This window comes from Lissotriton vulgaris, chromosome 8 (assembly GCF_964263255.1).
Source record: "Lissotriton vulgaris chromosome 8, aLisVul1.2, whole genome shotgun sequence".
Lineage (NCBI taxonomy): Eukaryota > Metazoa > Chordata > Amphibia > Caudata > Salamandridae > Lissotriton > Lissotriton vulgaris.
The window spans coordinates 1,421,462,424-1,421,490,323 of NC_141696.1; the positions used below are offsets into that span (position 1 = coordinate 1,421,462,424).

Genomic DNA, 27,900 nt, shown 5'->3' on the forward strand with positions numbered 1-27,900 from the left:
CTACCTGCAGGACTCCCGCAGGACCGGAGAGATGTTAAAACTGTGTCCACTACCTGCTGGGCACGGATGAGATTACTAAGCAAGATGGGTGGCACAATAATATATTCATCAGAACTTCTGTTAGTAGCAAATCCTTGTCTACCCATTACATTGGAACCACTGGTGCAACGTACCTTTCATGGCATGCACTACACACGTTTGGGGATCTTTTACCCGGTGGTCATCTTTTCTCCCGCATGGAAGACTCGTTTTCGAGAAGCCCCCTACCTTGACCTTTTTCTTCTGGCTCGGCTCCAGGCTGCTGTCAGGGACAGAATACCAACATACCCGTTAGAACTGGACAGTTTCAGAGCCACTCACACTGTTCATTACCCCACTTTGTATCTAGGATGTACTGTGCATGTTAAGAACTTAGGTCTGTGCATGACACCAAGTTGAGAGCTGCATTGGACACACACACTTTCAGAGAAAGTCTGGTTAGCATGCTGTAACCAAACTGGTTGGTGTCTTGCAACCACAGGTATAAACTATTGCATTACACATTTCTGCGGAGGGCCTATACCACACCGGTGCTGATGGCTCGTGCTGACCCTGCCTGATTCTTGCACTGCCCCAAGTGTCACACACATGCTGCGGATTTTGCGCCCATGTCTTGGATTTGTGGTATGATTGCTTCATATTGGAATGACATCTTTGCAGAACTAACACAAATGACACAACTGCAGCTAGAACTTTTCCTGCTGTTACCATTACTAGGATATGTCACAAATATTCCCAAAACGTCACGTAGATTTGTGGCGAAACCATTGCTTCTTGCAAAAAGAGAAATTACCCTACACTGGGGCAGCAAGCGCATACCCGCAGTGGAGAAATTGATTAAAAGTATGATGTATTATGACACCAATAGTGAACTTTCTGTCGAATTGCAGTCTCCCACGTCCAGACCCAGGGCTATATGGGAGCCCCTGAGGCATTATTTGAGGGAGCAAGACACTGCAGTCAACACCCAAAGATCAGACATGCCGTCGGCTTCCCAGTAAACGGGGTGCAGCACACTAGTAAAAGGGGGTGTAAACAACAGTCTGAAACCGTCAACTATGTACCAAACCTGCGCTGTACAATAGCAATGGGCCTTACAACCTATTCCTGTTTGACCACCATTGGGCCATTGTGCACAATTTATGCGAACTATGTGATGTCTCCTATAAAAATAATTGCTATTGTACCAATATGCGGCAATCTGATATGTATGCATGACACCGATGAAATTTCAGTATAAATAAAGATTAAAAATAATGAAGAAGTGTAACCAAGGTTGAGGTAATTCATACATCCAATAAATATAAGATGTGTAAAATTGCTTCAAACTCGTAATTAATAAATAGGGGTTAACGCATTGGTCGGAATATTACAAGCAACTCGGTATAAGGTCCCTGGTGACTTCACCACAGTAGGGTTACCAAATGTAGGTAATATCTTGCAAGGGTACTAACCTCATATCAGTGTACTTGAAGGCGGGATGAGTGCAGGGTGGCTTATGAGTTCACCACCCCTTATCACCCCCAAACCAATGGTCTAGTTGAGAGGTTCAACAACACCATGAAAGGCATGATCATGGGTTTGTCTGAAAAACTCAGGAGAAAGTGGGATGTCCTACTGTTGTGCCTTCTGTTTGCCAACTGGGATGTACTAGAGAAGGGAGTGGACTTCAGCCCCTTTGGAGCTTATCTATGGGCACCCTGTGAGAGGATATAGCGGACTAGGTACTGAGCTTGCAAAGATGGATTCATTTCTCTCATTAGCCACACAATTTAAATGCCTCCAGAAGATTCTGTAGATACCTTAGTCTTGTTATTAGATGTGTATTAGTTCATTATACGCATGATTTTGTGATTGTGCTGAGTCGTAATATCTAATCTCACTGCACCTCCCGGAGTAATCCCTGGATTGCTGTGCTACACTTTCATTAGGTTTAAATGCTAAAAGCTTGTACTTGCTGCCTGGTTTTTGGTACATTGATAGATCAGGTCCTGGGACATCAGAGGTAAAAAGCTGCAATTGACACTGTAGATTCCTGGAAACTCTGTGTGTGTGCCTTGGAACCTCTAAACCAGTTTTGTGCTCCCAAAATCACTCTAGGGACAGAATGGTTATGGCCTTTTACAAAGCTTTTATTAACCATGATTAACTTTCATTTCCTCTGTTAGCTAAGGTTTATAACACCAGGGCTTAGGTTTTCCCACCCATTACTAGGTACTAATGTGATCCAATATGTGCTAGGCAAATTTTTCCGAAACTGTTCATATTTCTGGATACAGTTAACAGACAGCCCCTGACCTATAGCTCTGGAATTCTACCCCTTCCCTTTAAAGGACTAGTTCTGCCTGAAGGATCTATATGGAAGCACCTCTCCATGTACCCTTGAACTTGTACTCCACACCATGCATCTCCCATAGTCTGCCAGTTCACTCTTGTTGATCTGTTACAGAATGTTTCCAGAATAAAGACACCTATCAAACCCAAGCCCTCCTATCTGGTGGTGACTCCAGTCAAATCTGTCCTCTGAATACCTTACACTATGACTTCTCTAGCCATAGTAACAAGCACTAGTAATACCTTTTTTGTGCTATTTCTGAGCAAATTGTAGTTGGTAAGCACTGTTGCTTACAGTTTATTAGCTGTCTGTCCTATCTAAAAAAAACTTGCCATGCCACTAGATTTCCTCTGGAAACATCATTTTTTAAAATGCTAAATGCAGATTGTTTGGGGGGGGGGGGGTAGCAAGGTTTATTAAGGTTACAAAAACTGGATTTCCTGTGAGGTATAACTAAAGAGGCACCGCTGCAGAACCATATTTGTATGGATATGGTCATTGTTTGCATGGATTGAGATCTTCCAAAACGTGTTGAAGATAAGACTGAGAAACATGCACCTTATGCCAGTAGCAAAGTATGTATTTTGTGGACTGTTATGGCTCCTAAAAATGTTAAGCCTCTTTAGAGGACAATATGATCTACATAACTGAATTGCACTCACTTGTCATGGAACTGTAAAGTGTTGCGTACCTACATACATACATCATATATATAAGAATGCTACATGCATGGTTTAACTTTGGAGTTGTTTAAAGAGTAGGGCTCAGTAAAGTTTTTCTTCTCGGAATATGAAGTGTTGTCCATTGTCATGGAGTAGATTTTACATGAAGAGCCCAGCTCTGGTATGCCTAAGTCACATGCATCTATAACAGCCATATATCTCACATCAGTCCTCTCACATCAGCCTCTCAATTCCCCATGTCTGTAATGTCTTTGTTAGGATCTCTGTTGTAGATTGCAGATTGCAGAGAAGTAGCACATCAACATGCAGAAGGTTAACACATATCCCTTAGCAGCCTGCATAGTGAATGATGAGCAGCATGTGGTAGTCTCCACATAATGAGGTACATGATCAAACTGCAATTCCCATCTGTGTATCATGTCGTAATGCCAGCTTCCGGGTAGACTTGACTTTGTTGAATACTGAGATATGTACATTTCTCATAGGACTTGTGAGAAATTGGGTTGTTGATTGGGGTGCGGGGGGAACCTACTCAAGCAACAGCCACAATACTTGTCAGGGTGAGCCACAAAAAGTCACTCAATTAATCTGTGCTTAAACCGCTGGTAGCTTGTCACAAAACAGTCAGGCTTAACTTAGAAACAATGTGTAAAGTATTTATGTAGCACCTAAACAGTAATAAAGTGAAAACACACATAGGAAAAATCCCACTCTAATTTAGAAAATAGAGCAAATTTTAATACATTATTTGACACCAAAACGACAAAAATCCAATCAGTAGAACTGGAGATGTGCAATCTTAAACATTTAGGTACATTTAGTGCTTAAAAGCACAAAGTGCCACCTGGGGTTATCTGGTCGCACTGGTCACAAATTCAGGCTAACCTCAATGGAGCAGGGCCGGACAAAGTGACCAGGTTAGGCCTGCTGAGAATTGCACCTTATGTCCTTGATGTGGGGAGTTTTGCTGCACAGTGGCGGTTCCGAGGTGCAATGTGGAGTCCTGCATTGAGATGTTCCACGCAGCCTTGGTTCCAATGAACAATACAGGGTCCCGACTTGAGTTACGAGGTGAGGTCCGTCTGCTAGTTCTGAAGCAAACCCCAGCTCGGCTGGCAGAGCACCTTTATCACCACTTCCAAGGGTCTAGGACTGAAGAGGCATCACTTGGGGCATTAGGACTCACAGTTGGCAGAGTCCAGGTGCAGAGTTTAAGATGGATGGTTTTCTGTCCCTGAGGCTCCAATCAGGGTAACAGCCAACTAGACCTTGCACAAAGGTGGCTTAGGTGTGGAGAGGATGACAGGGGAGGAGCTGTGCTCTGCCTCACAATTCAAAGGGATTTGCCTCCTACTAACAAAAAGGAATCTGACACTAGGCCTGCCCTGTCTTTTGTTAACCCTTGACAGATTGAAGCTTTGTCAAGGGAAAGAACTTTCTAGAGCCAGATCTGGAGGTACTATACGGAATCCCTGAACACCAAGGCTGGCACCAGGTATAAATATCGGGCCTCCAGAGCCATTCATCAGAAGAGTTGTGGACTTTTACTGAAAAAGAACTGGCCTGATGCCAGAGGAATGTCCTACTGCTTAAGGGCTGCCTTTCTGTCTGAGAAGGAAGACGTATCTGCTTACCTTTATCCTAGACTAACCTGAGTGATACCAAGATTCGGTTGGCTGACCTCCTGTGTGAGCTACGGGACATACCAAGCTCCAGTGGCCTCCCTGTAAATGCCCAGCTGACCTACTGCACTGGAACTGCCTAAGTCCTGCTTGTCTCTGCTGGAGGCAGTCCCTGTTCCCAGGAGGTGCCTCTCACATGTCCTGGACCCTCGGCTGGCATCAAAGTGCGCTCCTCCCAGAGTAAAAAGGTGAAATCCTGAAGTCTGGGCTCGTAGCGATTATGAACGTACCCATCCATGCCAAGATTCTGCCTCATGCAACAACCGCCAACAAAAGGATTTTGTGAGACCCACTCTTCGTGTTGACATCAACCACTTGTTATGACCAGCAATGCAAGAGCTGCACTTTGTGCTACACAAACAACAACCTGTGATGACCATCAATGGGAAGCACCCGGGACTTTCCACCGCAAAGACCATCCGCAACACTCTCTGCTCCTATCAACCTCCTCCACTGCGAATGGAACTTTTTGTGCCAGACTTAGAAGTTAACTTTCTCAGTGACACTAACCTGGTCCCTGTATCCGACCCGCTATCCATCATGGGTGGCCTGAACTTGTGACTTCCCCCATCAAGTACAACCAGATTACCGCGAGTGTTGCTTTGTGCTGTTAGGTGTGTTTTTTTTACCCAAAACTTTGAAATTTCATATCTCAGGTTCTACTGATAGAATTTTTGTTGTTCTTGTATCATTTTGTTTGGTAGACGTTACTCTATTTCACTAAAGTGGATTGGGATTTTTCTTGTGCTGTATTTTTAAATAATACTGTTAGTGTACTGCATAAATACACATTGCTTCTAAGTTTTGTATGACTGCTTTTGTGCCAAGTTTCTAGAGAATTAAGCAGAGGTTAATTTAGTAACTTTTGTGCTCGACTCAGACAAGAATTGCTGTTGTTGCCTAAGTGGGGCTTCCACTCCCCTCAACCAACAACCCAATTTCTTATAGTATATAAATGAACTGTCATACATATTACTCTATTACTCTATGCAATACGTTGTATTGTTAATGTCTCTTGATGACTCTGGTAACTTCCAAACTGGATATTTGTTCTAGGCACCGTGACTTGTTGCAGTAATGAATGTTTCTGTTTCACATACTCCCACCATTTTGCACATACATAAATGCAGTTAAAAAATACAAGAAAAAAAATACATATTTTCATGTCTTTTCATGCCTTTTCAGATGTGTAGTTGAAGGCACCAGCACCAATGTTGTGATGAATGGAGAAGATAAGAAAGCTGAATTTTCCACCAAAATCTTTGCCAACATTGATGCCCCTGTGGTTTACTTACACTGCAAACTACACATTTGCAAGGAAGTATATAACGGGAGCTGCAAACCGGTAGGACTTATGATTATCTTTGTATAAGGAATACATGGACCCTACACTTTCAATGTTTTACTAAATAAGGGATAACTCGCAACTAAATGTACATAATAAGGAGATTGCATATCAGGAGTTCTGTGGTCAGGTAGAGGATGGAGACCGCATGCTGGGTGCCTAAATCACACAATGCTGAATGTATATTGGGGCTTGTTTAGGACATACGATAAGTGGGTCTCTATCAGTTAGTAGCAGAACCCCAAATTATGAAACTGACTGCAGCAAACTAGTAGGTGATCTGCTCTCCAGCATGTTCAGGCGGGTAATAAAACACGTCATTAAATACTGCCTTCCACCTTCTTTCCTCAGGGTAGCCTGTCTTTGGGGTGCTCTTGTGGTGTTCTTGGTAATTTGGAGATACCTTAGGACCACTGCTGCTTGTGCAGCTGCCCCTTGGCCAAAGCTTTAAGTGGGATAAAAACAGAAGTCTGGAGGGGGCTCTAAATGAGAATGGCATAAGAAACCTAAAAAACCCCATTCCAGAGGTGTTACCTATGTAATTAGGGGTGGGGCTTAATAAAGGTGAAATAAAATCCTGGGGCGTGACTAGTTCTTTATGTACAAGACAGTTAAAGTGGGTACCTCTTTCCCAGTAAAGCCAGCAACTGCTGTGCATGTCCAGACACACTCGAGTGTGTGCATGTGCCGGCCTGGCTTGCACAGCGCAGAGCAAACCTATGGTGTGTGGAGTCCCACCACTGAGACACCGACCGACCATAGCGAGGACAATAAATACAAGCTTGAGCCAGAGGGAGATGTCCGACACACCGCAGACGTAGACCCGACAATCCTGACTGATGACGAACGAGGAACGAATGATGGATTAAAGCTCCCAAAGTGATTCATACAGTAATCGAAGTGCACAGAGCGCCATGACATGAGAATTAGCACCAGTTAGATGCAAGACAAGTAAGGTGTGTGTTGGGGGGTTTGCTGATTGCTTAATTGCTGAATTCCTGTTGATAGTGCATGAAACAGGGATGTTAGGATGAAGTAAGGTCTTCTGGACAAGAGAGTCTGCCATAGCAAGCTGTAGAGTTGTTGAAGCCCACTGCAGTACAGGCGAGGATCGTGCATGTGCACTGCGGCCTTCCTTTGATATGGAATGAGACCCAGTGCAGGGCTCAGTGGTCTCCAAGGCACACCAGGGGAACCTTTCTTTTGAAGTGAGTAGCTACTGTCAACTCATTGGGCAGCAAAGTCAGTATAATTGCAGGAATGCCTATTTACCTATCGCCTGTTAGGGAGAGTGGCTTATTGGCTACCCCCGTGCTTTAGAGTGCCTGTCAGTCCTCTACAAATGTTCCTTTGTTCATCCATGTGAACCTTGAATGCCACATGTCTGAGCTTATCTGTGTGAGTGGAAGAAGCGTGTGGTGTGCGGTGCATGCGACCATGGCCACACTGGCTTCCTTTTTGTATGAATATTTAAACGAACAAGGGTTCTCCTGGAGTTCACTTAAGATAATGAAACACTTTTTCTGTTAAACTGAGTGTGTGCAGTGACTGCATTCAACAGTTCACATATGTAAATAAAAAAATGCATTGCATACTTTTAAAAATAGAAATTATGAGAATATCAATGTTGACACAAAACGTGTCAGTGCAATTTTGAGAAAAAAAGTGTGTAGTGCACCCAAGTGAGATAAGAAGCCACAAAAACAGGAAAGTGTGCACATGGTGAAGGAACCGTGAGCCTGAGTCACAAAAGTAAACTTTCACATGTGTGTAAGTTTACGATTTTGCAGTAGTTACAAAACTTTATTTTAATGGTATATTTACAACGAGTCTGGAGACGTCTCATTCGGTACAGCGAACTCCCCTCCTAAAAATATACCTGTCTTATCTTTCTATGTGCGGAGTTCTCCACCCCGACTGCAGATTTTCGTAAACTTACTATTAAAACACAGTTTTGTGAATACTGTAAAACCGTAAACTTACACTAATGTGTAAGTATAGGTTTGTGAATCAGGCCCCATGTGTTAAAATATAGCACAAAATGACAGTCTATTTAAGGTTGCACGAGTAGATGGGCCTATGGCTTGATTAAATTTCAAGTTTGTCTGATGTTGGTTGTCCCCAGCGTTTCAACCTCTTTTGAAATGTTGAGGTCTCATCAGGACAGGAAGGTACCAGGGACATCACACGATATATTCGCGGTCTCTCGCTTACATCCGTGATCCACAGAGGTGATCTATTTCACGACCCAATGCGACACCACAGTGAATCAATATTACATTTGCTTACTCCCAAATCAATGTGGGTGACCCATGAGTCGTATGTTGTAATAAGGAATACTGGTGTCACATATGGACGCGAGGGCCATACATCTCTTCAGGAATGTTCCAGTAGTGCTGAAGTCAGCCAGCAGCGTGGCAGGCGGAAGGCCTGGAATTGGGCAAAGCCAGGGGCTGAGTGGCCTTTAAAGCGGACTCGTTCAGAACATAAAACGTTCTTGGTCTTATAGAACTAATATGCGAGCTGTGGATCGAGAGCAGTGTTTCCGTCACTGTCCCATTGGAGATTTGCTGTATGGCTGGATTACATATATGTGCAGTTATTGTACGGCTCAATTTTCTTTGAAACATGTTTATTATCTTTAAATGAACGCCAGGTTGACCATTGTTCTCTTAAACCTTCAAAGACGCAGGCTTCCACATGCATACAGCTCCTCTTGTTTGCTGTTCCCTTTTGTAAGGACAGAATCCACTTGGTACCTAAGATGAAGGGTCAGTGGTTGAGACCATGCAGCCAATGTCAATTGGAGGACTCTTTCAGACAATCCTGAAATGTTTGTAGTGGCCACTTTAGCAAGTGTTTTGGAATGAGACAGTGGGCCTCTTTGAAACAAAGGATTTCCCCCTGCCATTTCCTGTCCCTTTATACTCCAGAGGGGCTACTATCCACAGGGTTGCAGGTAGCTGAGAGGGACAACTTGCACATCTGTGTGTCCTTGTTTTGTGTTTCTCCCGATAGGAGACTCGTAGCTCCATCCCACCTTCTTGCTCTCAGTCAGGACAAAGACCAAGGTTTGACCAGTCTCCATGGAAGTGCAGAACTGCTCAGATCTGGTCCCAAACGAACCAGTTGGAATACACAAAATCAGTTTCAACTTGAATATACAGATGGGGCAGAACATTCCAGTCAGAGTGCCAAGATTTCATTCAGCAACCACGGCCATCACACTAATGAGAACAAGAAATGGTTTGAGCTCCAGAGGCGGGGTATTTACTGCCAGCTCTCCTTCAACTGGGGACCTATACTTTGAGCTTCAAGGAGGATCTGCCGGCACTCTACTGAGAAGGAGAGTTCACCAACTGCTTAGGAGGGAGGCGGCTGGTATTCTTGAGTAAGATTGATCCTGTTTCGGAAAGTGAGGCTGTGATGAAGCTCAGAGAGAAGTCAGAAAGGTCCACTCTGTGCCATGGTGATATTTGTGCCAATTCCACAAATTATGATTCTGTGAATCAATGTAGTCTTCCTTTTTGTGTGCACCTAAGTGCCTCAATTGTTTCATTAAATGTTGGTATCAAGCCCATTAAGATTATTTTTATTCGCGAGCAATAACGTTTCTACATTTGGCATTTCATGATGTGCACTGTGCCAACAATAGCCACATGTTGAAGGTAACATTAGGAATGACAGCTATCATGAGGCCATTTTCTAGGGATCACACCTTACTGGTTGCCTTTGAGCAATAGTCAGCTACGGTCAGGAAACTACAGCTTAGTGGTGTCTTTGTCAATTTAAATTATAACAACCTCTGTTTGAATTATCTTGGTAAAAGGGGAGGTAGATGCATAGCTGGATGAAAAGGAGAAGGTGCTAAAAACTTGCTGATTCAAATGTCAATTGCAAAATTTGCTATGTATTTTATCTCACCTATTCTGTTGATGTTATATATTCTTGTTTGAAAACATGCCATCTAAAGGGAAGCATAATGTGATACTTGCAGTTCTTTTATTGATCTTTATAACCATGAATGTGTAAATATAACAGCTGATTAAATGCCATATATTTTATTATACTTTTGCTGCAGGATTGCACTGTAGGCCGCAGTGCGAAAAACAGTGAGCCCTATCAACCCAAGTATGCCAGAATCGGACCCTTTAGGAGAGCTCCCGGCTGTAAGTGGTTTGTCATATAGGTTAACGTGTCTGCATTCTCCTCAAACAGTTAATGTAGTAAAAAGCAAGAAGAACAAAATAATATCAGTGCATATGTCTCTCAGAAACGCACAGCAGGATGTAGGACTGGGACGAGAAAAAGGAGGTCTCAGTGCAATTGAGAGTACTATTAGAATTCAGAGCATTACCACTTTGTCCCTCCCTCTTCCTTGTACTAGTCCTAATATGTGAAGATACAGCAGGTAGAAAGGAAGGTATCCATTCAAAACACAGAGCACCAAAGTGATGGTGCACCCTTGAATCATAGTCCAAAGCAGTAAATGAATCCAAGAAGCATACAGCAAAAGAGCTGTGCACAGTGGACCCAAAGCAGAACCAGAGCCACGATTTGGAAACTGGGAATGAACAACAAAGGCCAAAGAGAAAACCTAGAAACAGCCTTACAAAAATCAAAACGAGAAACAATCCAAGCTGCAGAGTGGCGTAGCTAGACCTACTGCCACCCGGGCCGATCCCATGGATCCTACGAGTGGTGGCCGACTTGTTCGGGGGGAGGGTCTGGCATCCAACAGACGACTTGTTATCAGGGGGAGGGAGGTTGGTGTTTGTCAAGAGGCACAACTTGCTGACCTCTGCCGACCCCAAAAATATTGCCGCCTGTGGTGGACCCTCTCCTTAACTATGCCACTCAAGCTGCAACTCAAAATGTGGACCAGCACCGAGGACAATATACAAGCACAGGTGCCAAACATCTACAAGGAAAGTAACTCAGCAAATGTCTTACAGACAAAATACAGAATGGCCTGATAACTCAAGATGCAACTCAAAATGTGGACCAGCACCGAGGACAATATACAAGCACAGGTGCCAAACATCTACAAGGAAAGTAACTCAGCAAATGTCTTACAGACAAAATACAGAATGGCCTGATAACTTCAAACCGATCAGGAAAAGATCATGCAACACTCCCGCATTAAGGGTTGAACATCTAGTACAATTTGGTTAAACAGAAAAAGATGACCTAAGCTAAGCCAGACAAGCAAGCAATGGTAAAGCTGGTGCAGTGCTAAAGGACACTCCAGAGCTAACCAGAGAGTAGGGCATGGAGGCCAGTAGAGACATAAGTAGCATGAAACCGCACACCCAAAGTAGATCAAGGGCAACCTCAAGCCTCTCCTAGTACAACTCACAGAATTAGCAAAAAGCTACAGAAGAGCTAAAAGAATCACAGGAGCATATCGACCACATAACTCACCTAGAACAGCGACCAATAAGAAATGTCCAATAGTCAGGGAATAGTTCAGGCAACCAGCCAACCAGAGGAACCCAGAACTGAAGCAAAAGTAAAAATTCAAGTACACGATTTCCCAGTAGCCACCAGCACACTGACCAAAAAGAATGACTAGGACACACGCAGAACACAAGCCAGATCATTAAAACAGGCCCAGGGCAAGCAGCCTAAAGGAAGAAGTAGTAGGCCACAAATGCACATGTCGTCAGAGAAGACGCCAAAAGAGACACTCATGGGAAAAGGGCATAGATCCCAGGCAAAATGATATCCAAGAGGTATCAACCACTGGGCACTGATATTCAGCCATCGATATGTAAGACAGAAGTTCATCTTCAACTTTCCAAACAGAATGAGAGGGAAGATTGTGCTCATAGACATACTGAACATGAACGCCTAAGCAACAGAAGGGCACATCTAACCAGACCAAGGCCAGCAAAATATAAATTCCCAAACAACATCTGAGGACAGAGGGGGGGGCAAAAACTAAACCTTACAACTTCAAACAGAAGAGCCTCATCCAGTAGCCGGGCAAACTAACCCTAGATCAGATTCTAAGAGGGCCATTACGATGTCCACCCACCACCGTAATAAAATGCGGAACAGTCCGCCAGGGGTGCGGTGGTCCTGCACCTGCAATTAGGATGCCACTGCCACCGTTGCGGCGGCATCCCCATTCGCAGCATTGTGGCGGGCAGTGCTCACAGCACCCCCGCCACAATACTGCATATGCACGTTGTGCATTTGCATGCACAAGGTGACAGACACCAAGCGGTGCCTGCCATCTTGTGCATGCAAATGCAGACTCCCCATGTGCACCCCCATCCCCCAAACACCCTGGGGGCCCGCAACAGGCCCCCAATGGCAAAGACCGCATGCCTCTCCATGGCGGAAACACCGTCATGGAAAGGCTGATCTCCGCATACATCCTAATATGGATGGCGGTATCTTGCAGACACTGCCACCATATTAAAGGTGATTTCTGCCTTGTCCACGAGTCTTTCCGTCCACCGTGGACCCACCAGCCATCCTAATATGGCGGGGGGTCTTTCTGGTGTGGATTGTCGGGCGGTGGCTACCGCTGGCCCAGCAGGGTCGAACCGCCCGCCATCCTAATGGGCCCCTAAGTCTGTGGAAAAGCAACAGAAAGAGACTGTCAAAAGGCACTAAGCAAGCAGCAGAGATGAGGTTAGAAAAGTAACAGTCACGTAACAAAAAAGAACAGATGGAATAGAAATTCTTCCCCATGTAGACAGGAAAAAGTAGAGTGTGACACAGGAAAATGCACAGACCCAGCAGTGAAATAGCAAAAGACAAAAACCAGAATCCTCTGACGCCATTTGGTAGAAACTGGCATAGGACCTGTTGTATGAATGCAAGGAAAAGACAATGGCAACACAGAAGAGAAGACAGCAAAATCACCAGCCAAAAGAAGGAAGACACAAGAGAAATGACCATGAGCAGACATGTACAGCTGTAGACGAATCACTGACAAAATATCTAAAGTCACAATATCGACCTACAGAAATATCGCAGCAAAAATATCGAAGTCAAGAATATCAACATTCCATCAACATTATGGTAAGTACAAACATATCGGAAAAAAATATCGATATAAAAAATATCGAAAAAAATATCATTTTTTATTTAAATTAAAACAATATTGTAAAATAAAGTAAATCATACTTATAATTAAAAAAAACATAGTTAAAATATTTAAAAATGCTTAAAAATTATAAGTAATATATATAATTAAAAAATACATTAAACATATAATACATAATATATATACTTACTTATTCATATGTTTTAATATTTGTAAATGTAAATGTATGTATACTTGTAAAGCGCACTATCACCTTTCAGGCATCCTGGCGCTGTATACCGCTGTGGAACCCTTCCTGGCTTTCCCTGTGACATGCCCCCTACTGGGCACCCCCAAGGTGAAGCCAGGCATCCCAGCGTTTTCGGGCTGTTGTGGAGATTAAGCAAGCTATTGCACAGAGTTGCAGAGTGGGACCCATGATTAGAGTAGGCACGAGGTGAGAATTATCGAGTCTGTGGACATTGAGCCCAAGACCCTGCCGCGTCGGGAATTGAACCCTGGTCCCGGGTCAGACCTCTGAATCAGGGTCTGCCGCTTCTAACCAGTGAGCCACACTTCTCTTTATTTTAATAACTTATAAATTATTTTTTTTATAAATTATAAATACATCTATACACATAAAACAATAATATAAATAAAAATTAAATACATATATGTAACAAATTTATTTTTTTTAAATTATTTTTAATCTTTTTAAAATTATTTATAAACTACGTTACCTAAAATAATAAAATAAATATTAGATATCGGAGTTAATAAAATTACTATTCGAACTCCAGTGACTGCAACAGTAGGGAAAATGTTGGATAGCGTAGGGGTAAAAACTTACTATTCCCACTCCAGTAAGTGCAACAGTAGGGAAATTGTTGGATAGCATAGGGGTTAAAATTACTATTCCCACTCCAGGGACTTCAACAGTAGGGAAAGTGTTGGATAGCGTAGGGGTAAAAATTACTATTCCCACTCCAGTGAGTGCAACAGTAGGGAAAGTGTTGGATAACGTAGGGGTTAAAATTACTATTCCCACTCCAGTGAGTGCAACAGTAGGGAAAGTGTTGGGTAGCGTAGGGGTAAAAATTACTATTCCCACTCCAGTCAGTATAACAGTAGGGAAAGTGTTGGGTAGTGTAGGGGTAAAAATTACTATTCCCACTCCAGTGAGTGCAATAGTAGGGAAAGTGTTGGATAGCGTACGGGTAAAAATTACTATTCCCACTCTAGTGAGTGCAACTTTAGGGAAAGTGTAGGATAGTGTTGGAGTTAAATCAACATACTTATCAATTAAATATTTTTTATAAAATAAATGACATATTATTAATTATTTAACAAAAAAATTATGAATACCTATTAAATTAAATCCCACCTATTCCCCTATAAACACACAACGCGCTACACATAACAAATAACACAATTAATTTAATTATCAATTAATCAATTCATAAAAATTGATTACCAATTAATAATTCAGTAACAATAATTTCAATAACAAAAAAGAAACATTTATTATAATTAAGTTAATTTAAAATTAACCAACTAATAAAATTAATTACCAATTCATAATTATTTAACAATAAATTAATAATCAATAACAATAAATAAAAACATAATAATTAATTAATTGTTTTTAAATTACTTCCCACCCTGTTCCCTATAAACCCACAACTCGCTACACATAAAAAATAACATAATTAATATAATGATCAATTAATCAATTAATAAAAAAGAATTACCAAATAATAATTAATTACGATAAATTAAATACCAATAACAATAAATAAATAATAATACAAAATAATTATAATCAATATAATTATAAATTAACCAATTAATAAAAACGAATGACCAATTAATAATTATTTAACAATAAATTAACAATCAATAACAATACATAAAAATACATGAATTAATTAATTATAATTAAATTACTTCCCACCCTATTCTCCTATAAATCCACAACCCGTTCTGATACCAAAACGCAAAATGTATTTAAAAAACAAATACTATTTTCTAAACATAAAGGGCCTCATTAGGATGGAGGATTTTCCGCATCCTATAGCCACCGCCGGCCCGGAGGATGCGGAAAATCCTCTGCGGACCCACCAAAGACCCACCGCCACATTAGGATGGATGGTGGGTCCTGGTTTCCGTCCACAGCGTTTCCACCGCGGTTGGCTTACAACTAATATGGTGACGTGTCTCTCAGACACCGTCAGCCAGATTAGGATGGGCTCTCAAACATGCTTTTCTGCAGCGGCTTTTCCGCAGTGGAAAAGCATGTGTAACTTCACTGCGGGCCCGTTGCGGGCCCCCTAGGTGAAGGGGGGTGGGGGGTGCACATGGGGGGTACCTATGGTACCTCCCTGCATTTGTATGCAGAAAGCGGCAGGCACCGCGCGGTGCCTGCCACTTTCTACATACAAATGCAATGCGTGCATTTTTAACATTGCTGCGGGTGCAGCTTGAAGCTGCACCCGCCGCAATGTTAAAAATAGAGGATGTGACCGCCAGGGTGGCGGTCACATCCTAATTGCACAGGAGGGAACTCCGCAGCCCATGCGGAGGTACCATCCTACTCTATGGTGGCGGACGGACTCAGGACCGCCCGCCATCATAATGTGCCCCTTAATACATATATTTAAAATTAATGAAAAAACATTTAAAAAAATGTTAAACATACATATAAAATACATACTCAAATACATAACACTAAAAATGTATTCGATAATATTTACAACAATATTTTTGCTAACGATATTTTTTACTTCGATATTACTTGCTTCGATATTAAATAAATCGATATTACTTACCTTGCAGTCGATATTCTGGTCAACGAAATTCTTGACTTCGATATTCTGTCCCTACGATATTAAAAACTCGATACTAGTGTAGGTCGATATTAAAATTTTTATATTTTGACTGCTCACCGCTGTAGACCCCACTAGCCAATCAATGGAAAGAGAAGCACCAGGAATGTGAGCCTCAGTCAACAGGTAAACTGACCAAACAAGCATGGAAGGTAGAGAGGATCTAATTTGAGGGTAGCAAAGGTAAAAACCAGCAGTCCCCATACAGACATAAGCAGCAGCTGGTCAAACAGCCTCTACGGAACCCAGCAGCAGTAGAACGACAGATAATTTTAAAGAAACAGCATAGAGTAAGGGCCTGAAGAACCAGGTGAATGTGGTCCGCTTCCCAGGAAGAGAGATCATGTAGAAGGAGAAGATGTGCAACAAGAAAGACAAGGAAATAGCTGCCATCAGCAATGCAGAAGATTACAACTACACTTAGAAAGGACTGTGTCAAAGCATGATACCCAGAAGGAAAGTCATTTGCAAGTGTTACTTCAGTCCTGGAATTGTAACGCACAGAAGAAAGTTACCTGAGGCATTGTAAACAGAATGGGGAGAAAGGAAGGTCTTGATGTTTAGTAGGATATAAGACCACACCTCCAACTCATGTTATGTTATGTGTATTTGTAAAGGTATCCTGGTGATGAGAAGGTGTATTTGCTTATCCCTGCCTACAGTAGGTCGGTTAATGGGAAAGCCAGATCTTTAGCTTCTTGTGGAATTCAACAAGAGTGGAGGAGGAGGCATCCTGGTGCAGATACTAACACCAACATAAAGACATACCATGAAATAGCTTTAGAAGGATAACAGGCTAACTTGGGCTTTAGAGGAACTGAACACATGACTAGCTAACAGAGTACAGCAGAAAAAGTGAAAGGCAAAATGACACTGGTCCTTCTTGCCAAATGCTGAGACAGAAGCAACCGAACACATGAATAACATGTACACAGTCTCTCAACCATGAGAATCATAGCCAGACTTGAACAAAGAAAATACAAGCAGCCACTGGCACAGGAGGAACAGCCACAGGCAAAGGTCTGAATAAACTGATTACCCCAGGCCTATGACCAACCACCACCAACAAAGTCGCAGCCAGCAATTACAAGCACCATATGGGTGACTGTTAAAACAACCAAGGCTCCTGTAGAGCTAGATAAACACCATTTGGGACAGAAGGTCCCATGACATTGGGGTAAGGCAGTGGTTGAAACAGAGGTCCTATGGATCATTGTTGGTGAGAGAATGAAGAAAGGTGGATATTATGTTATGTTACTATAGCTTGTAAAGTGCCCGTACACCAGACAGTATCATAGCACTAAGTAACTTTCCAACATGACTCAGGATACTAGTTAATAAGCTTGCTTAAAGAGCCAAGTCTAGCATCTGTCTGAACTTCCCATAATATGAGCTGTTCCTTTAATTCCAAAGGCAAGGATTTCCAGACACCTTCAGTGACTGAGAACCTGACTCCACCTGTTCTATTTCTCAAAAATGTCAACACATGTTTAAATGGGTGGATCTAAGATCTGTAGTGGAGGAATATTCATGAATCCAAGATTTAATAAAAGCTGGACTTTTCACATACGAAGCTTTGAAAATAGTGCAACACGTTTTGAATGTGGGTCTCTGTGCATCGTTGAGCCAGTAAAGATCTTGTGCCACTTAAGAGAATTGGCAACATTTGGGAAGTTGATAAATCAGCCAGGCAGCCTGATTTTTAATCCACAATGGAATGGAATGGGATGGAATGGAAAAAGAATCACACCTTCATCAAAGACCCCTTAACCAGTGCAGAATCCATGAACCCCAATGCCAGGTTCAAACCTGATCAAATCATACCGGAGATCATTAGTACCACGGTTAGTTCCACTGAGTGTGAAAGACATCAGGAGCATGCAAGAAAACAATTGAAGAAAGGACTGACCTACACTGAAAAGAGAGTGTTTGTGGTGGTGACAGTAATGCATTTGGCTGATTATGGGGCCGATTATGACGGCGGACGGACCTGAGTCCGTCTGCCACCATAGAGTAGGAGGGAACCTCCGCATGGCCTGCGGAGTTCCCTCCTGTGCAATTAGGATGTGACCGCCACCCTGGCGGTCACATCCTCTATATTTACCATTGCGGCGGGTGCGGCTTCAAGCTGCATCCGCCGCAATGGTAAAAATGCATACATTGCATTTGTATGCAGAAAGCGGCAGGCACCGTGCGGTGCCTGCTGAATACTGCATACAAATGCAAGGGGGTACCATAGGTACCCCCCATGTGCACCCGCCACCCCCCCTTCCCCAGGGGGCCCGCAACGGGCCTCCGCAGTGAAGTTACACATGCTTTTCCACAGCGGAAAACCCGCCGTGGAAAAGCATTTTTCACAGCCCATCCTAATATGGCTGACGGTGTCTGAGAGACACCGTCACCATATTAGAGCTTTTCCGCCGCGGTTGGAAGCCAACCGCGGCGGAAAAGCTGCGGACGGAAACCAGGACCCACCAGCCATCCTATTGTATAGGTGGGTCTTTGGTGGGCCCGCAGAGGATTTTACGCATCCTCCGGGCCGGCGGTGGCTTCCGCCGGCCCGAGGATGCGGAAAATCCTCCATCGTAATAGGCCCCTAAATCTGTCAGGAGAGCCCCTCATCACAGAATCCAGATTATGCCAACCAGAGGAATACAGCTTTAGATTTCCCATGCTGCATGAGTGCAAAAGGCTGCTAGCCATTAAGGATTAGGGCAGCACAGAAGAGGTCATCAGCAACATGCTGCACAAAGTTTTGTGACGTAATGCACCTATCAAGCTGCAACTAAGCGCACCAGTCATCAACTCAATGTTGATGACTGGAAACCTGAGCTCAGATTTATGAAGCCTTACCACTGTGACACTTTGAGCTCTGTGCTATTTTGCGTCGAGGAGTCCCATGGGTGGTACCTGAGCATTGTTGTGCCACTACAATGGCCTCCATCCCACTCGCCTACTCCTCTTGACTACATCACAGGTGGGTGGGCTGTATTGCTCTCCCCATGCAAGCGGAGCTCTGCTGCTCACCCTAGTTAAACTTACTGCATTGGCGACCAGCCCACCGGAGCAGCCTGTCCATCTGCCGCTCTTTTTCACTGGGGATCGTCTTTGGTAGGGGCTCCCCGCGCCTCGGCAAGCAAGCTTTTCTTCTTCCTAGGGCCCCTCAGTGAACGTTTCCGGAAAGGTAGTATCTAGCCCAATCCAAGATTGCCGCCACATTACAGATCCATAGAAAAACCAACCCAGTCCAACATGAAGTACACAGTTCTTCCTGTTTCTCAACTATAAAAGGAGGAAATGCTCTATTCTTTGCGCTGCAATGCGTCAAGCAGTATGTTTTTTCGCTCCTGACATTTTTCTTGGACATTTCCCTGGATATTGTCAGTCTTACCTCGTAATTTTCCTTTCTCCCTTCCTTCAGGTTCCTTCCTCATCAGCTTCTATTTGAGGAATCCTCTTTGTGAATTTGGATGCCAACTGGCTTCATTGCTTCTTTTTTGGGCTTTCTAAAAGTTCTTCGATCCACATTCTTCTGGCCCACTCCCAAGCCTTGCCACCATCTCAGAGGTTTTTTTGCCTCCTTGCTTTTTCCCCCTTGGGGCTCCTTCCTGAAGGCATTTTCTGCTAGGAACTACCTAATGTTGGTGGCAAGTTTGCTGCTGGAAGGGGTCATCCTTACCTCTAGCAGACAAATACCGTGAAGTCCTGGACATTCAGACCTGGAAGCAGTCTGAAAAACTCCTTTGGGAGCCAGCCCCATCACAAGCGTTCCCATGTAACTAGCCATGGCATTTGATGCACAGCAGCTCTATTTACTAACATTTGTAGACAGGGCTCTGTGCCACACATTTATGTTGCCTTGAGGCAGGCTAATGTTTGAGAAAATTATTTTTTTACAAACTCTTCCAACATTGCTTGTATGCTGTGATGTATATCACACATTCAGACTTGTAAAACTGTTAAACTATGCCTCAGCAGCATATTTTGTACTGGTAGATGTCTACAGAGCGCCGGCAGGGGGTGAGAGAGAAACAGCAACACATCCTAGTAGATATGGGGCCTCATTTATGAGGCAGTGCGTCACTTTTACGCCGCCGGTGCGTCACTTTTTGTGACGCACCAGTGGAGTAAAAAATGCGCATTGTTGTGCCATATTTACAAAGTGACGCATCTAGGTAGATGCGTCACTTTGTCAGCCCCTGCGCCACATTATACCTGTGCCAGGTATAATGTATGCAAGGGGGGGCGTATTGACGCAAGGAAGGGTCATAGAAGTGACGCAGTGAAATCTATGAGATTTCACTGCGTCACTTTTAGGACGCTGTTGCGTCAAAATCTTGCGCTTGCCTCACAGCAGGCGTAAGACTGACGCAGGCCCTTTCACATGGGGCTTGCCCCATGTGAAAGGACGCATTGCTGGAGTTGCGTCCCTTTTGTGACACACTCCAGCAATGCGTCACTTTTGCGGTTACAAATACGTCAGAAATACTGATGTATCTGTAACTCCTTGCGACATGATGCGTCATACATTAAATATGACGCATCAGGAATGTCGCAAGGAGTGCGCACTGAGAAGTGACGCATCGCTGCTTTCACGCAGCGATGCGTCATTTCTCATAAATGAGGCCCATGGTTCTGTCCTGCTCTCTTCCTTTCACTCAAGAAGTGCAACTACTTTGCTTGCTCTGCTGGGCTGCATCAATTGTAAGTACATCTGGCACCTAGTATCTGACTTCCAGTTCTGATGTTCAGCCAGTGGACTGGGATGCAGAAGCACATTAAGTGACCATCGGTGAGACCCTACCTCCTGCACTCACTGACAGCAGATCTGAAGGCAGGATATACCTGTTTGGCTGTCTTCCTTGTTTCCAAACACTCAGTATGGCATAGTGCCACCCACTTACCACCAGACCAGAAGAATGAGTGACTCTACGTTGCAGACAAAATGGAATGAAGGAGACAGGAAAGAGTGTTGCCAGCCATGCACACAACTTGGAGGAATATTAAGGCCAAAAGTAAGGCAGCCCCTGGACTACGGTGCACTGAACCGAGCATGGGGCTAAATCCTAGGCCAGGCCCTGCACAGCAACATCCCTCATCCCATTGAGGACTAGGAGAAATGCACCTGAACCAGCAGGGTCTGGTGGAAGAACTGAACACGGAAAGGGAAACTATAAGATGAGTCAACCTACCACCTCCAAAGGCAAGTGCCCGAGCACCGGGCTCTGCTTTAGAAAGAGATGGGAAACAACAAAACATGTTTAGGGAGGACCTCAACCTCCCCTTGGAGGCGAGAGAGGAGTTTAAAAACGAGGGCTTGGACTTGTGCCTGTCTTTGGGGGTGGGGGAGGTAACATTCATGAACCTCCCCTTAACGAAAGGGGAGGAGGTTAAAAAAAATAGGACTTGCAGGTGACTGCAGAAGTGGGTCACCCTCTTAAAATAGGACTAGAATGAGGTACAAAGTCACTGCTTATCTGCCTGCCAGTGAACATATTTCAAGCTTGGCATGAAGTCTTATGATCTGTGTAATCCTTACATGTACTGAGAACTAATATTTGCTCTTCTCGTTCTCCTTACAGCATCTCCCCAAAGCCCAGCTGAGGATGGTAGGCTGGCTCCTGGATACGTGGTCCTCATCTTCCTCGCAGTTGTTTCTGTGATTGGAGCCGTTTCTTCGGTCCTCATCTACAGATATTACCGCCGCACTGGAAGATACGACTTCAAGCCCAAGTGCGATACGAGGGGCTACCTGGTGTTCTCCAACTAACCTCCGCAGTCCGCGCGCTTGGCATTGCCATACTCTTCAATTGCAGGCACTTGCGTTTTTGTGAAGAACCCTCTTATTTTTGCTGAAATATGAGGGACAATTAGAGATTAACTTAACCTCACTATAGTTTATTTACCGCTTTGTGGCCAACGAGGAACATTGTAGCCCTAAAAATATATCAGTTCCCATTGAGTGAAGGATATGTTGAAATAATTTCGTATTTGACTGTGATTTACCTTCGGATGGATTCACATGTTTATGTTCAATACATTTGAAACTATGTTCTTCGCTGATATTTTCTTAAGACCACGTCACTAACATAGACATCTTGGGCCCGATTCACAGAACTAACTTAAGACAAAATCCTAAACTTACTACTTTTGGTATTCACAGAAGACATTTAGTAGTAGTAAAGTTAGGATTGTGTCTTAAGTTTGTCTTAAGTCTGTCTTAAGTCTGTCTTAAGTTTGTCCTAGACAAACTTAAGACAGACTTAAGAGAAACTTAAGACAAAATTCCAACTTTACTACTACTAAATGTCTTCTGTGAATACCAAAAGTAGTAAGTTTAGGACTTTGTCTTAAGTTAGTTCTGTGAATCAGGCCCTATGGTAGGTGAAGCTGTAGAGTTCGATACTTTGAGCAGAACTGGTGTATTACCCTGTATCTGGTTCCAGTAGTTTATCCAGTAATGGTTTCTATTTTGTATTCAGGTATTTGTAGTTTTCTATCACCATATAACATGCAGGTCATAGGTTCCGAAACCAGTAAAATTGTTAATATTATGATTTATTTCCGGGCTGAAAGTAGAGTTACATTCCTGGCATCTTGCAACCATTCCTTAACAAGTCCCAAAATGACACTCTTCTTCACTTGAATAGTAATTCAGAACAGTAATACTGTATCTGGTATGTCCTTTTGACATGTTGTTGACTAACATTCCAACTGTTTACGCACATTCCAACTGACGACAATCTCACCCTCACCCCCAATCACTTTACGATCTAGAATCTTACGCCAACTCCCAATCTAATAAAAATGTGAGCTGGGTGGAGTTTGTCGAAACTAGTCTGCATAGGTTTAAATACCTAATCCAACAGGTGAGTCCAGAAAAAACCTTCAATAAGGAAATCAGTGCTTGGAGGAAAGTGCAAAGTAAAAAAATAAATAATTGCAGCACAGGTCTGTGTTGCATTTCAGAAGGACACCCATTCTCTCCCTCTCCCTCCCCACACACAGACAATTTAGCCATTAAAGTAGGCTTGCACTCCGCTATTAATATCAGGAGAATCTAACCCTATTTACCACCACAAAATGTTTCTCATCTTAAAATTAACTTTTAGTAGCTCGATCAACAAAATATATAGTAGATGTGTCCTGAACGCTGTGAAAAGAGAGGGAAGAAACAAAATCAAAGGGTGTTCCTCCATTCTGACAGCAGATCTGGACATTCTTAAGTAAATAGAAAACAGAGACATGTCCACTAGTAAGGCACATGTTGTGTATTATGTTTTCAATTTCTAAACAATTTTGGTGAACAAGTACACAAGCACAAAGGTTCATCTTAAGCTCATCTTCCAGCCGAATGCAGTCGGGGGACAGAAACCTTGTTTTGAGCCAGGCAAGAGCTTATGGATGGTCACTTATCATGATTATACTGTGCAAGTGTGTTCACTTTTTTGTGGACAGTTTTGCCGAAGGGCATATTCATTGGGTCATCTTATTTTTTAAGAGTAGAATTAACAAAACAAACAAGGAATGACTGTGATGATGTCAGTCAACGTGTTTGTCTGTGTACCTGTAATACCAACCGAAGACAGATGGTGGCAGCAGAATGCCATGTTTGTGAAGGTGTAAAGCTGAGGCCCATTGTAGGAAAAGCCTGCAGAGACCTGAATGATGCTGCGAGCATCTGTCCCAAAGTCAGGGCCGTTTCTACCATTAGGCAGGACTAGGCAGCCGCCTAGGGCGGCAAAAGGGTGAGGGCGGCAAAAACATGAGTTTGTGCTGACCCAGGCTGGTTCATTTGTAACCAGCCACACATGTAGCCATGCTTGTTAGAGAACGTGCTTCTGAAAAACATAATTGAGTTGACAAAGACTTTAAAAGGGGCGACACAGGATGCAGACACCAAAACTCTGCACGGTCGTTTGTGTGCCTTTTTATTTAATAGAGTTGTGATTTTTGTACAGTGTCTGTCAATAAGCTGTTTATGATATAAACAAACCAAGATGCCTTTCGAACCATTGAAAATGAATATATCTAAAGGACAAAACGTATTTAACTGTAGTAAAAAAATAAAGTTTTCTCTTTTCATGAACAGTCAGCGCGGACATCGACGTGTCTGTTGATCTCTTAAGAGATTCATTACATTCGAGATACAGGTAAGAACTAGGCCTTTAGGGTGCGCTCGCTTTTTGCTCGCATGTACAATTTATATCGAGCTTTCAGGTCGCTCTCATCATGGTTAAAAGCAACTTTGGGGATATGGTGCTTTACGAGCATTTCGAGTGAGGGGTTAATGTTTGGCAGCCTCGGTAAACAAAGTTCTATCACTACGCTTGACCACATAGCTGGTAGGCAGTTTTCCAACATAATATTTATCTCTCAGCACAGTCTAGCATTGTGAGCCTTTGTGCTTAATTATTTTTTCCAGTGAGGAACTCATGCATGGGTGTTTTTATGAAGCAAAGTTTCGCTTCCAATGGTTTGCTTGTACATATGGTTTACGTGCAGTTTTCCATCTTATCTCGGCACAGGCACAGAGCAACTTTGGGGTTGGAGTGTTGAACCATTAAACATCCCCGTATTCTTTTGTGCATAACATTGAGTAGGTATCTTTATTACATTTTAACGGCTGCGACATATAGAGTGTCATTTCTAGATATCTTCATATGTGTAGACTACACAATAGGAAACTTTATAGCAATTGATCCAGCTGTATTGCATTTGCATACGTATGGTGTCTGAAAATTTTAGGTATATATAATAATCTCATGACCTCCGTTTGCTTATGTTTGGCGTTACAGGCTCGAAAAAGGAATAACCCTTTTTATGGGAAATAGGTTATACATTTTGCAGTGGGCCTCATCAAGGAATTACCCTATTTTTTAAACCAGCCAGCGGGATAACGTGTCTCATATTTAGGATTCCCAATAAGTCTCAGAAAGGTAATAGTTAGTCAGAGCTCACTTTTGTTATTGCCTAATTTTTCTTTGTAAGGCTCTAGGCTAGATTCTGTTTCACTTTTGCTTTTACCTTTGTTGCAGACTCACATCCTTGAGCTTTATCGTTTGGAGACTTAGTAGCAGGGCACACAGTCATCATCTTATGATCATAGGACAGTACTTTCATTCAAGCAGACAAATTGATCGTCCACAAGCACTAAGGTAATAGCCAGGTGCAGTCTTATTAGCTGGACTTTACTGGGGATTTGGCATAACAATTCTTCATTCTAAATTATGGTTTTGTCGTTTTCATTAGGACATGTTTTGCAACTACTCCAAAATCAGACATATATGAAACAGCACCAGGTGCCCCATTGTTTTACCAATATTGGTGGTCCTTGAATGATTATAGACAGATCCACTTTTTAGGTAAGTCTGTCTCTGCTTGCGACGCAACTCCAGCAATACGCCGCTTTTACGGCACAGATGTGGGTGCATCTGTGCTGTTTTTGCCCCATGGTGCGCAGCATTGTAAATGCAGCGCATCAAGGGTGGCGGAGCTGCGGCGCACAATTACTGGCGTATCCCTGCCGATATGCAGGGATGCGCCAGTAATTGTAAATCTGCCCCTAAGTGATTTGCCCAGATTCACAGAATGATTGAGCCTCCCGCCAGACTCCAACCTGGTCTCCAGCTTAAAAGTCACAATAAATTCACCTAAAAACAAACACACATCTGTGCCCTGCACAAACACACATCCACGTCATAGGGCCCTGTATTTGTAGTTCAATGATTGCCCATTCAATAAAATAAAGTGCATTCCAGTTATGGTGGGTGAATTCGGTACACTATATCTGGGCTGCGTCACCTGCTTATCAGCATGCATAGAACCGGAGTGATGTTCCTTGGTACTCACAAGCCTCACCTTTTAATTGATTCTTCTAGCCTGGATGACGTGGGGGGGGGGAGAGAGTGATGGTAGTAAAAGGGAGGGGCGGCCTTTTTCAATTCTCGCCTAGGGCGGCAAAACACCTAGAAACGGCCCTGCCCAAAGTTAGTGTTCCTTTCTGTGACAGAGTTTTCCAATGCAGCGCAAACTCCATGGGGCAAATTTATACCACTCTGTAGAAACCTGTCTCGGTCAAGGACACGTTTGAGGCCTCCTGCAAGGGACAGCTTTCCCCTGATTGACGTGCCCTTTCGATGGCAGGTTGCCCTTGGCATGTCTTGCCAATGCTGTTCATCTCTCTGACACCTAGTTCTGGTGTCAGCCTTCACCAACTAAGTCCCCCTCTCTTGGTGCGTTTTCCAGTGCCATGTTCAAGTGCAACCCTAACAAAGGCCCTGATAGTCAGTGCATCATCATCATCAGATCTGACACTAGAGTAGTTGTCACCATCACTTCTACGGATTGTGGGTTTCCTTCTTTCGACCGCTATGTTCCCTGAGAATTTCTGCAAAAACAAATAGGGCTGCGAACAAGATGGTCCCTTCTATCAGCAAAGAAAAGGAGCCTGCAGCTGTTAACTCCCCAAGGAATGCCTACCAGGCACTTTACTGAGGGCGGCCTGAGCATTGTACCCAAACCAACAACAGTCTCCATTTCTCATAATAAGATGTGCAAGCGTCATGTTTAGGGGCAGATAATAATGTGTGTCATGTGAATGAATTTGGACCAGGAAGGCTCCGCTGAGGTTCTTTCAATTCTGGAGTATTTTGGAAGGATTTCAGCAAGATTGTAAACCAGTGCAGCAGAAGAAAAAAGAAGTATCAGTAAGAAAACCTACATTTGTGAATAGGAAATTGATACGATAGTTTACAGTTATGATTTGGATGCAACACTTTCAGGAGTAACATGGAGGGAAGACAGATTCAAAAGAATGTAAGGTGCTCCCACATCTTTCTGAATGGAAACAAATTTCAACCAGAATGGGATCAGTTAGAGGGTAAAGCTGTGCTTCAGGGTGGGGTCTGGGCGGTTCTCAAAGAGTCCTACTTTTGTACATTACGGGGCAAAACTGGACTTCACTAGCACCAAAGTGGCCTAACGGTGCTGGTGAAAGTCGCTTGATTGCAAAATTATGGGATAGCCACATGTGGGCTGCAAGCTACATGTGGGAATAGGATGGGTACTGTGGAAATTGATACAGAACAGTATCCAAAGCAAAAATAAATATAGCAAACACATTCAGAAGAGTTCTAAATGGCCACATCTTCCTGAAACACAAACAAATTACAGACATTCAACAAAGGATCAATTAGTAGGTTTTTTCAGTTATTCGAGGCAGGAGACGTGAAGCAGCTGAAAGGCATTCCCTTGTTCACCAGTAGGTAAAACATCCATTCATGCCTTGGTGAGATGTCCCAATATCATCAGCAAAATTAGACATGATGATGATCCTTGAGCTTGCTAAATGTGACCTGCAAATAAACCAACAAAAATAAACCCCACAATTCTTATTATTGGCCACCCTGTCTCATCCATACGTTTGTCACACATGTAATTCTACATTATATCAATGTAATTTTTCTACATTCCTATTCATTAAGTTATAAATTATCTTTCACGTCAGAGACACCTTGACCCATTAATCAGGAACATAATAACATCTTACTCGTTCTAATTTGGCAGTTTTAACAATTCTTTCCTGGCATTGCTATTATCTCAAATGATTGACTTTCCGTATCAAAATCTCTCATGGACTCAAATCGCATTATGCTATCTGCATAGGTGTGTCCGCTGCCCTCATGTATAATATACGCTGAATCCTGTGTACATAGCATGCCAATTTTATCACACCTTGTCTGATGTACGCATGTTTACTCTCCCCAGGTTCTTTACGCCTTGCTTTTTGTTACCAGGGATATACATGCCGTAGAAGTGTGTTGTCTGGCCAAATAGAATCTATTTCCCTGTTTCTTTGGCTCCAGAAAGATTTCACTGTATTAAAGG

The 27,900-nt window shown here is 43.1% G+C and overlaps 1 protein-coding gene across 1 annotated transcript in view; it reads left to right on the forward strand.

The window, feature by feature from the left end:
* The window catches only part of LOC147698856 (uromodulin-like 1), a 569,037-nt gene extending 546,962 nt beyond the window's left edge, over positions 1-22,075 (forward strand). Inside the window, exons 17-19 of the mRNA XM_086935447.1 lie at positions 5,925-6,084; positions 10,166-10,253; positions 21,594-22,075. Of these exons, the coding sequence (XP_086791573.1) occupies positions 5,925-6,084; positions 10,166-10,253; positions 21,594-21,781 (436 nt within the window). The 3' untranslated portion in view covers positions 21,782-22,075. The remainder of the gene's footprint in view (positions 1-5,924; positions 6,085-10,165; positions 10,254-21,593) is intronic.
* Positions 22,076-27,900: the final 5,825 nt, after the last annotated feature.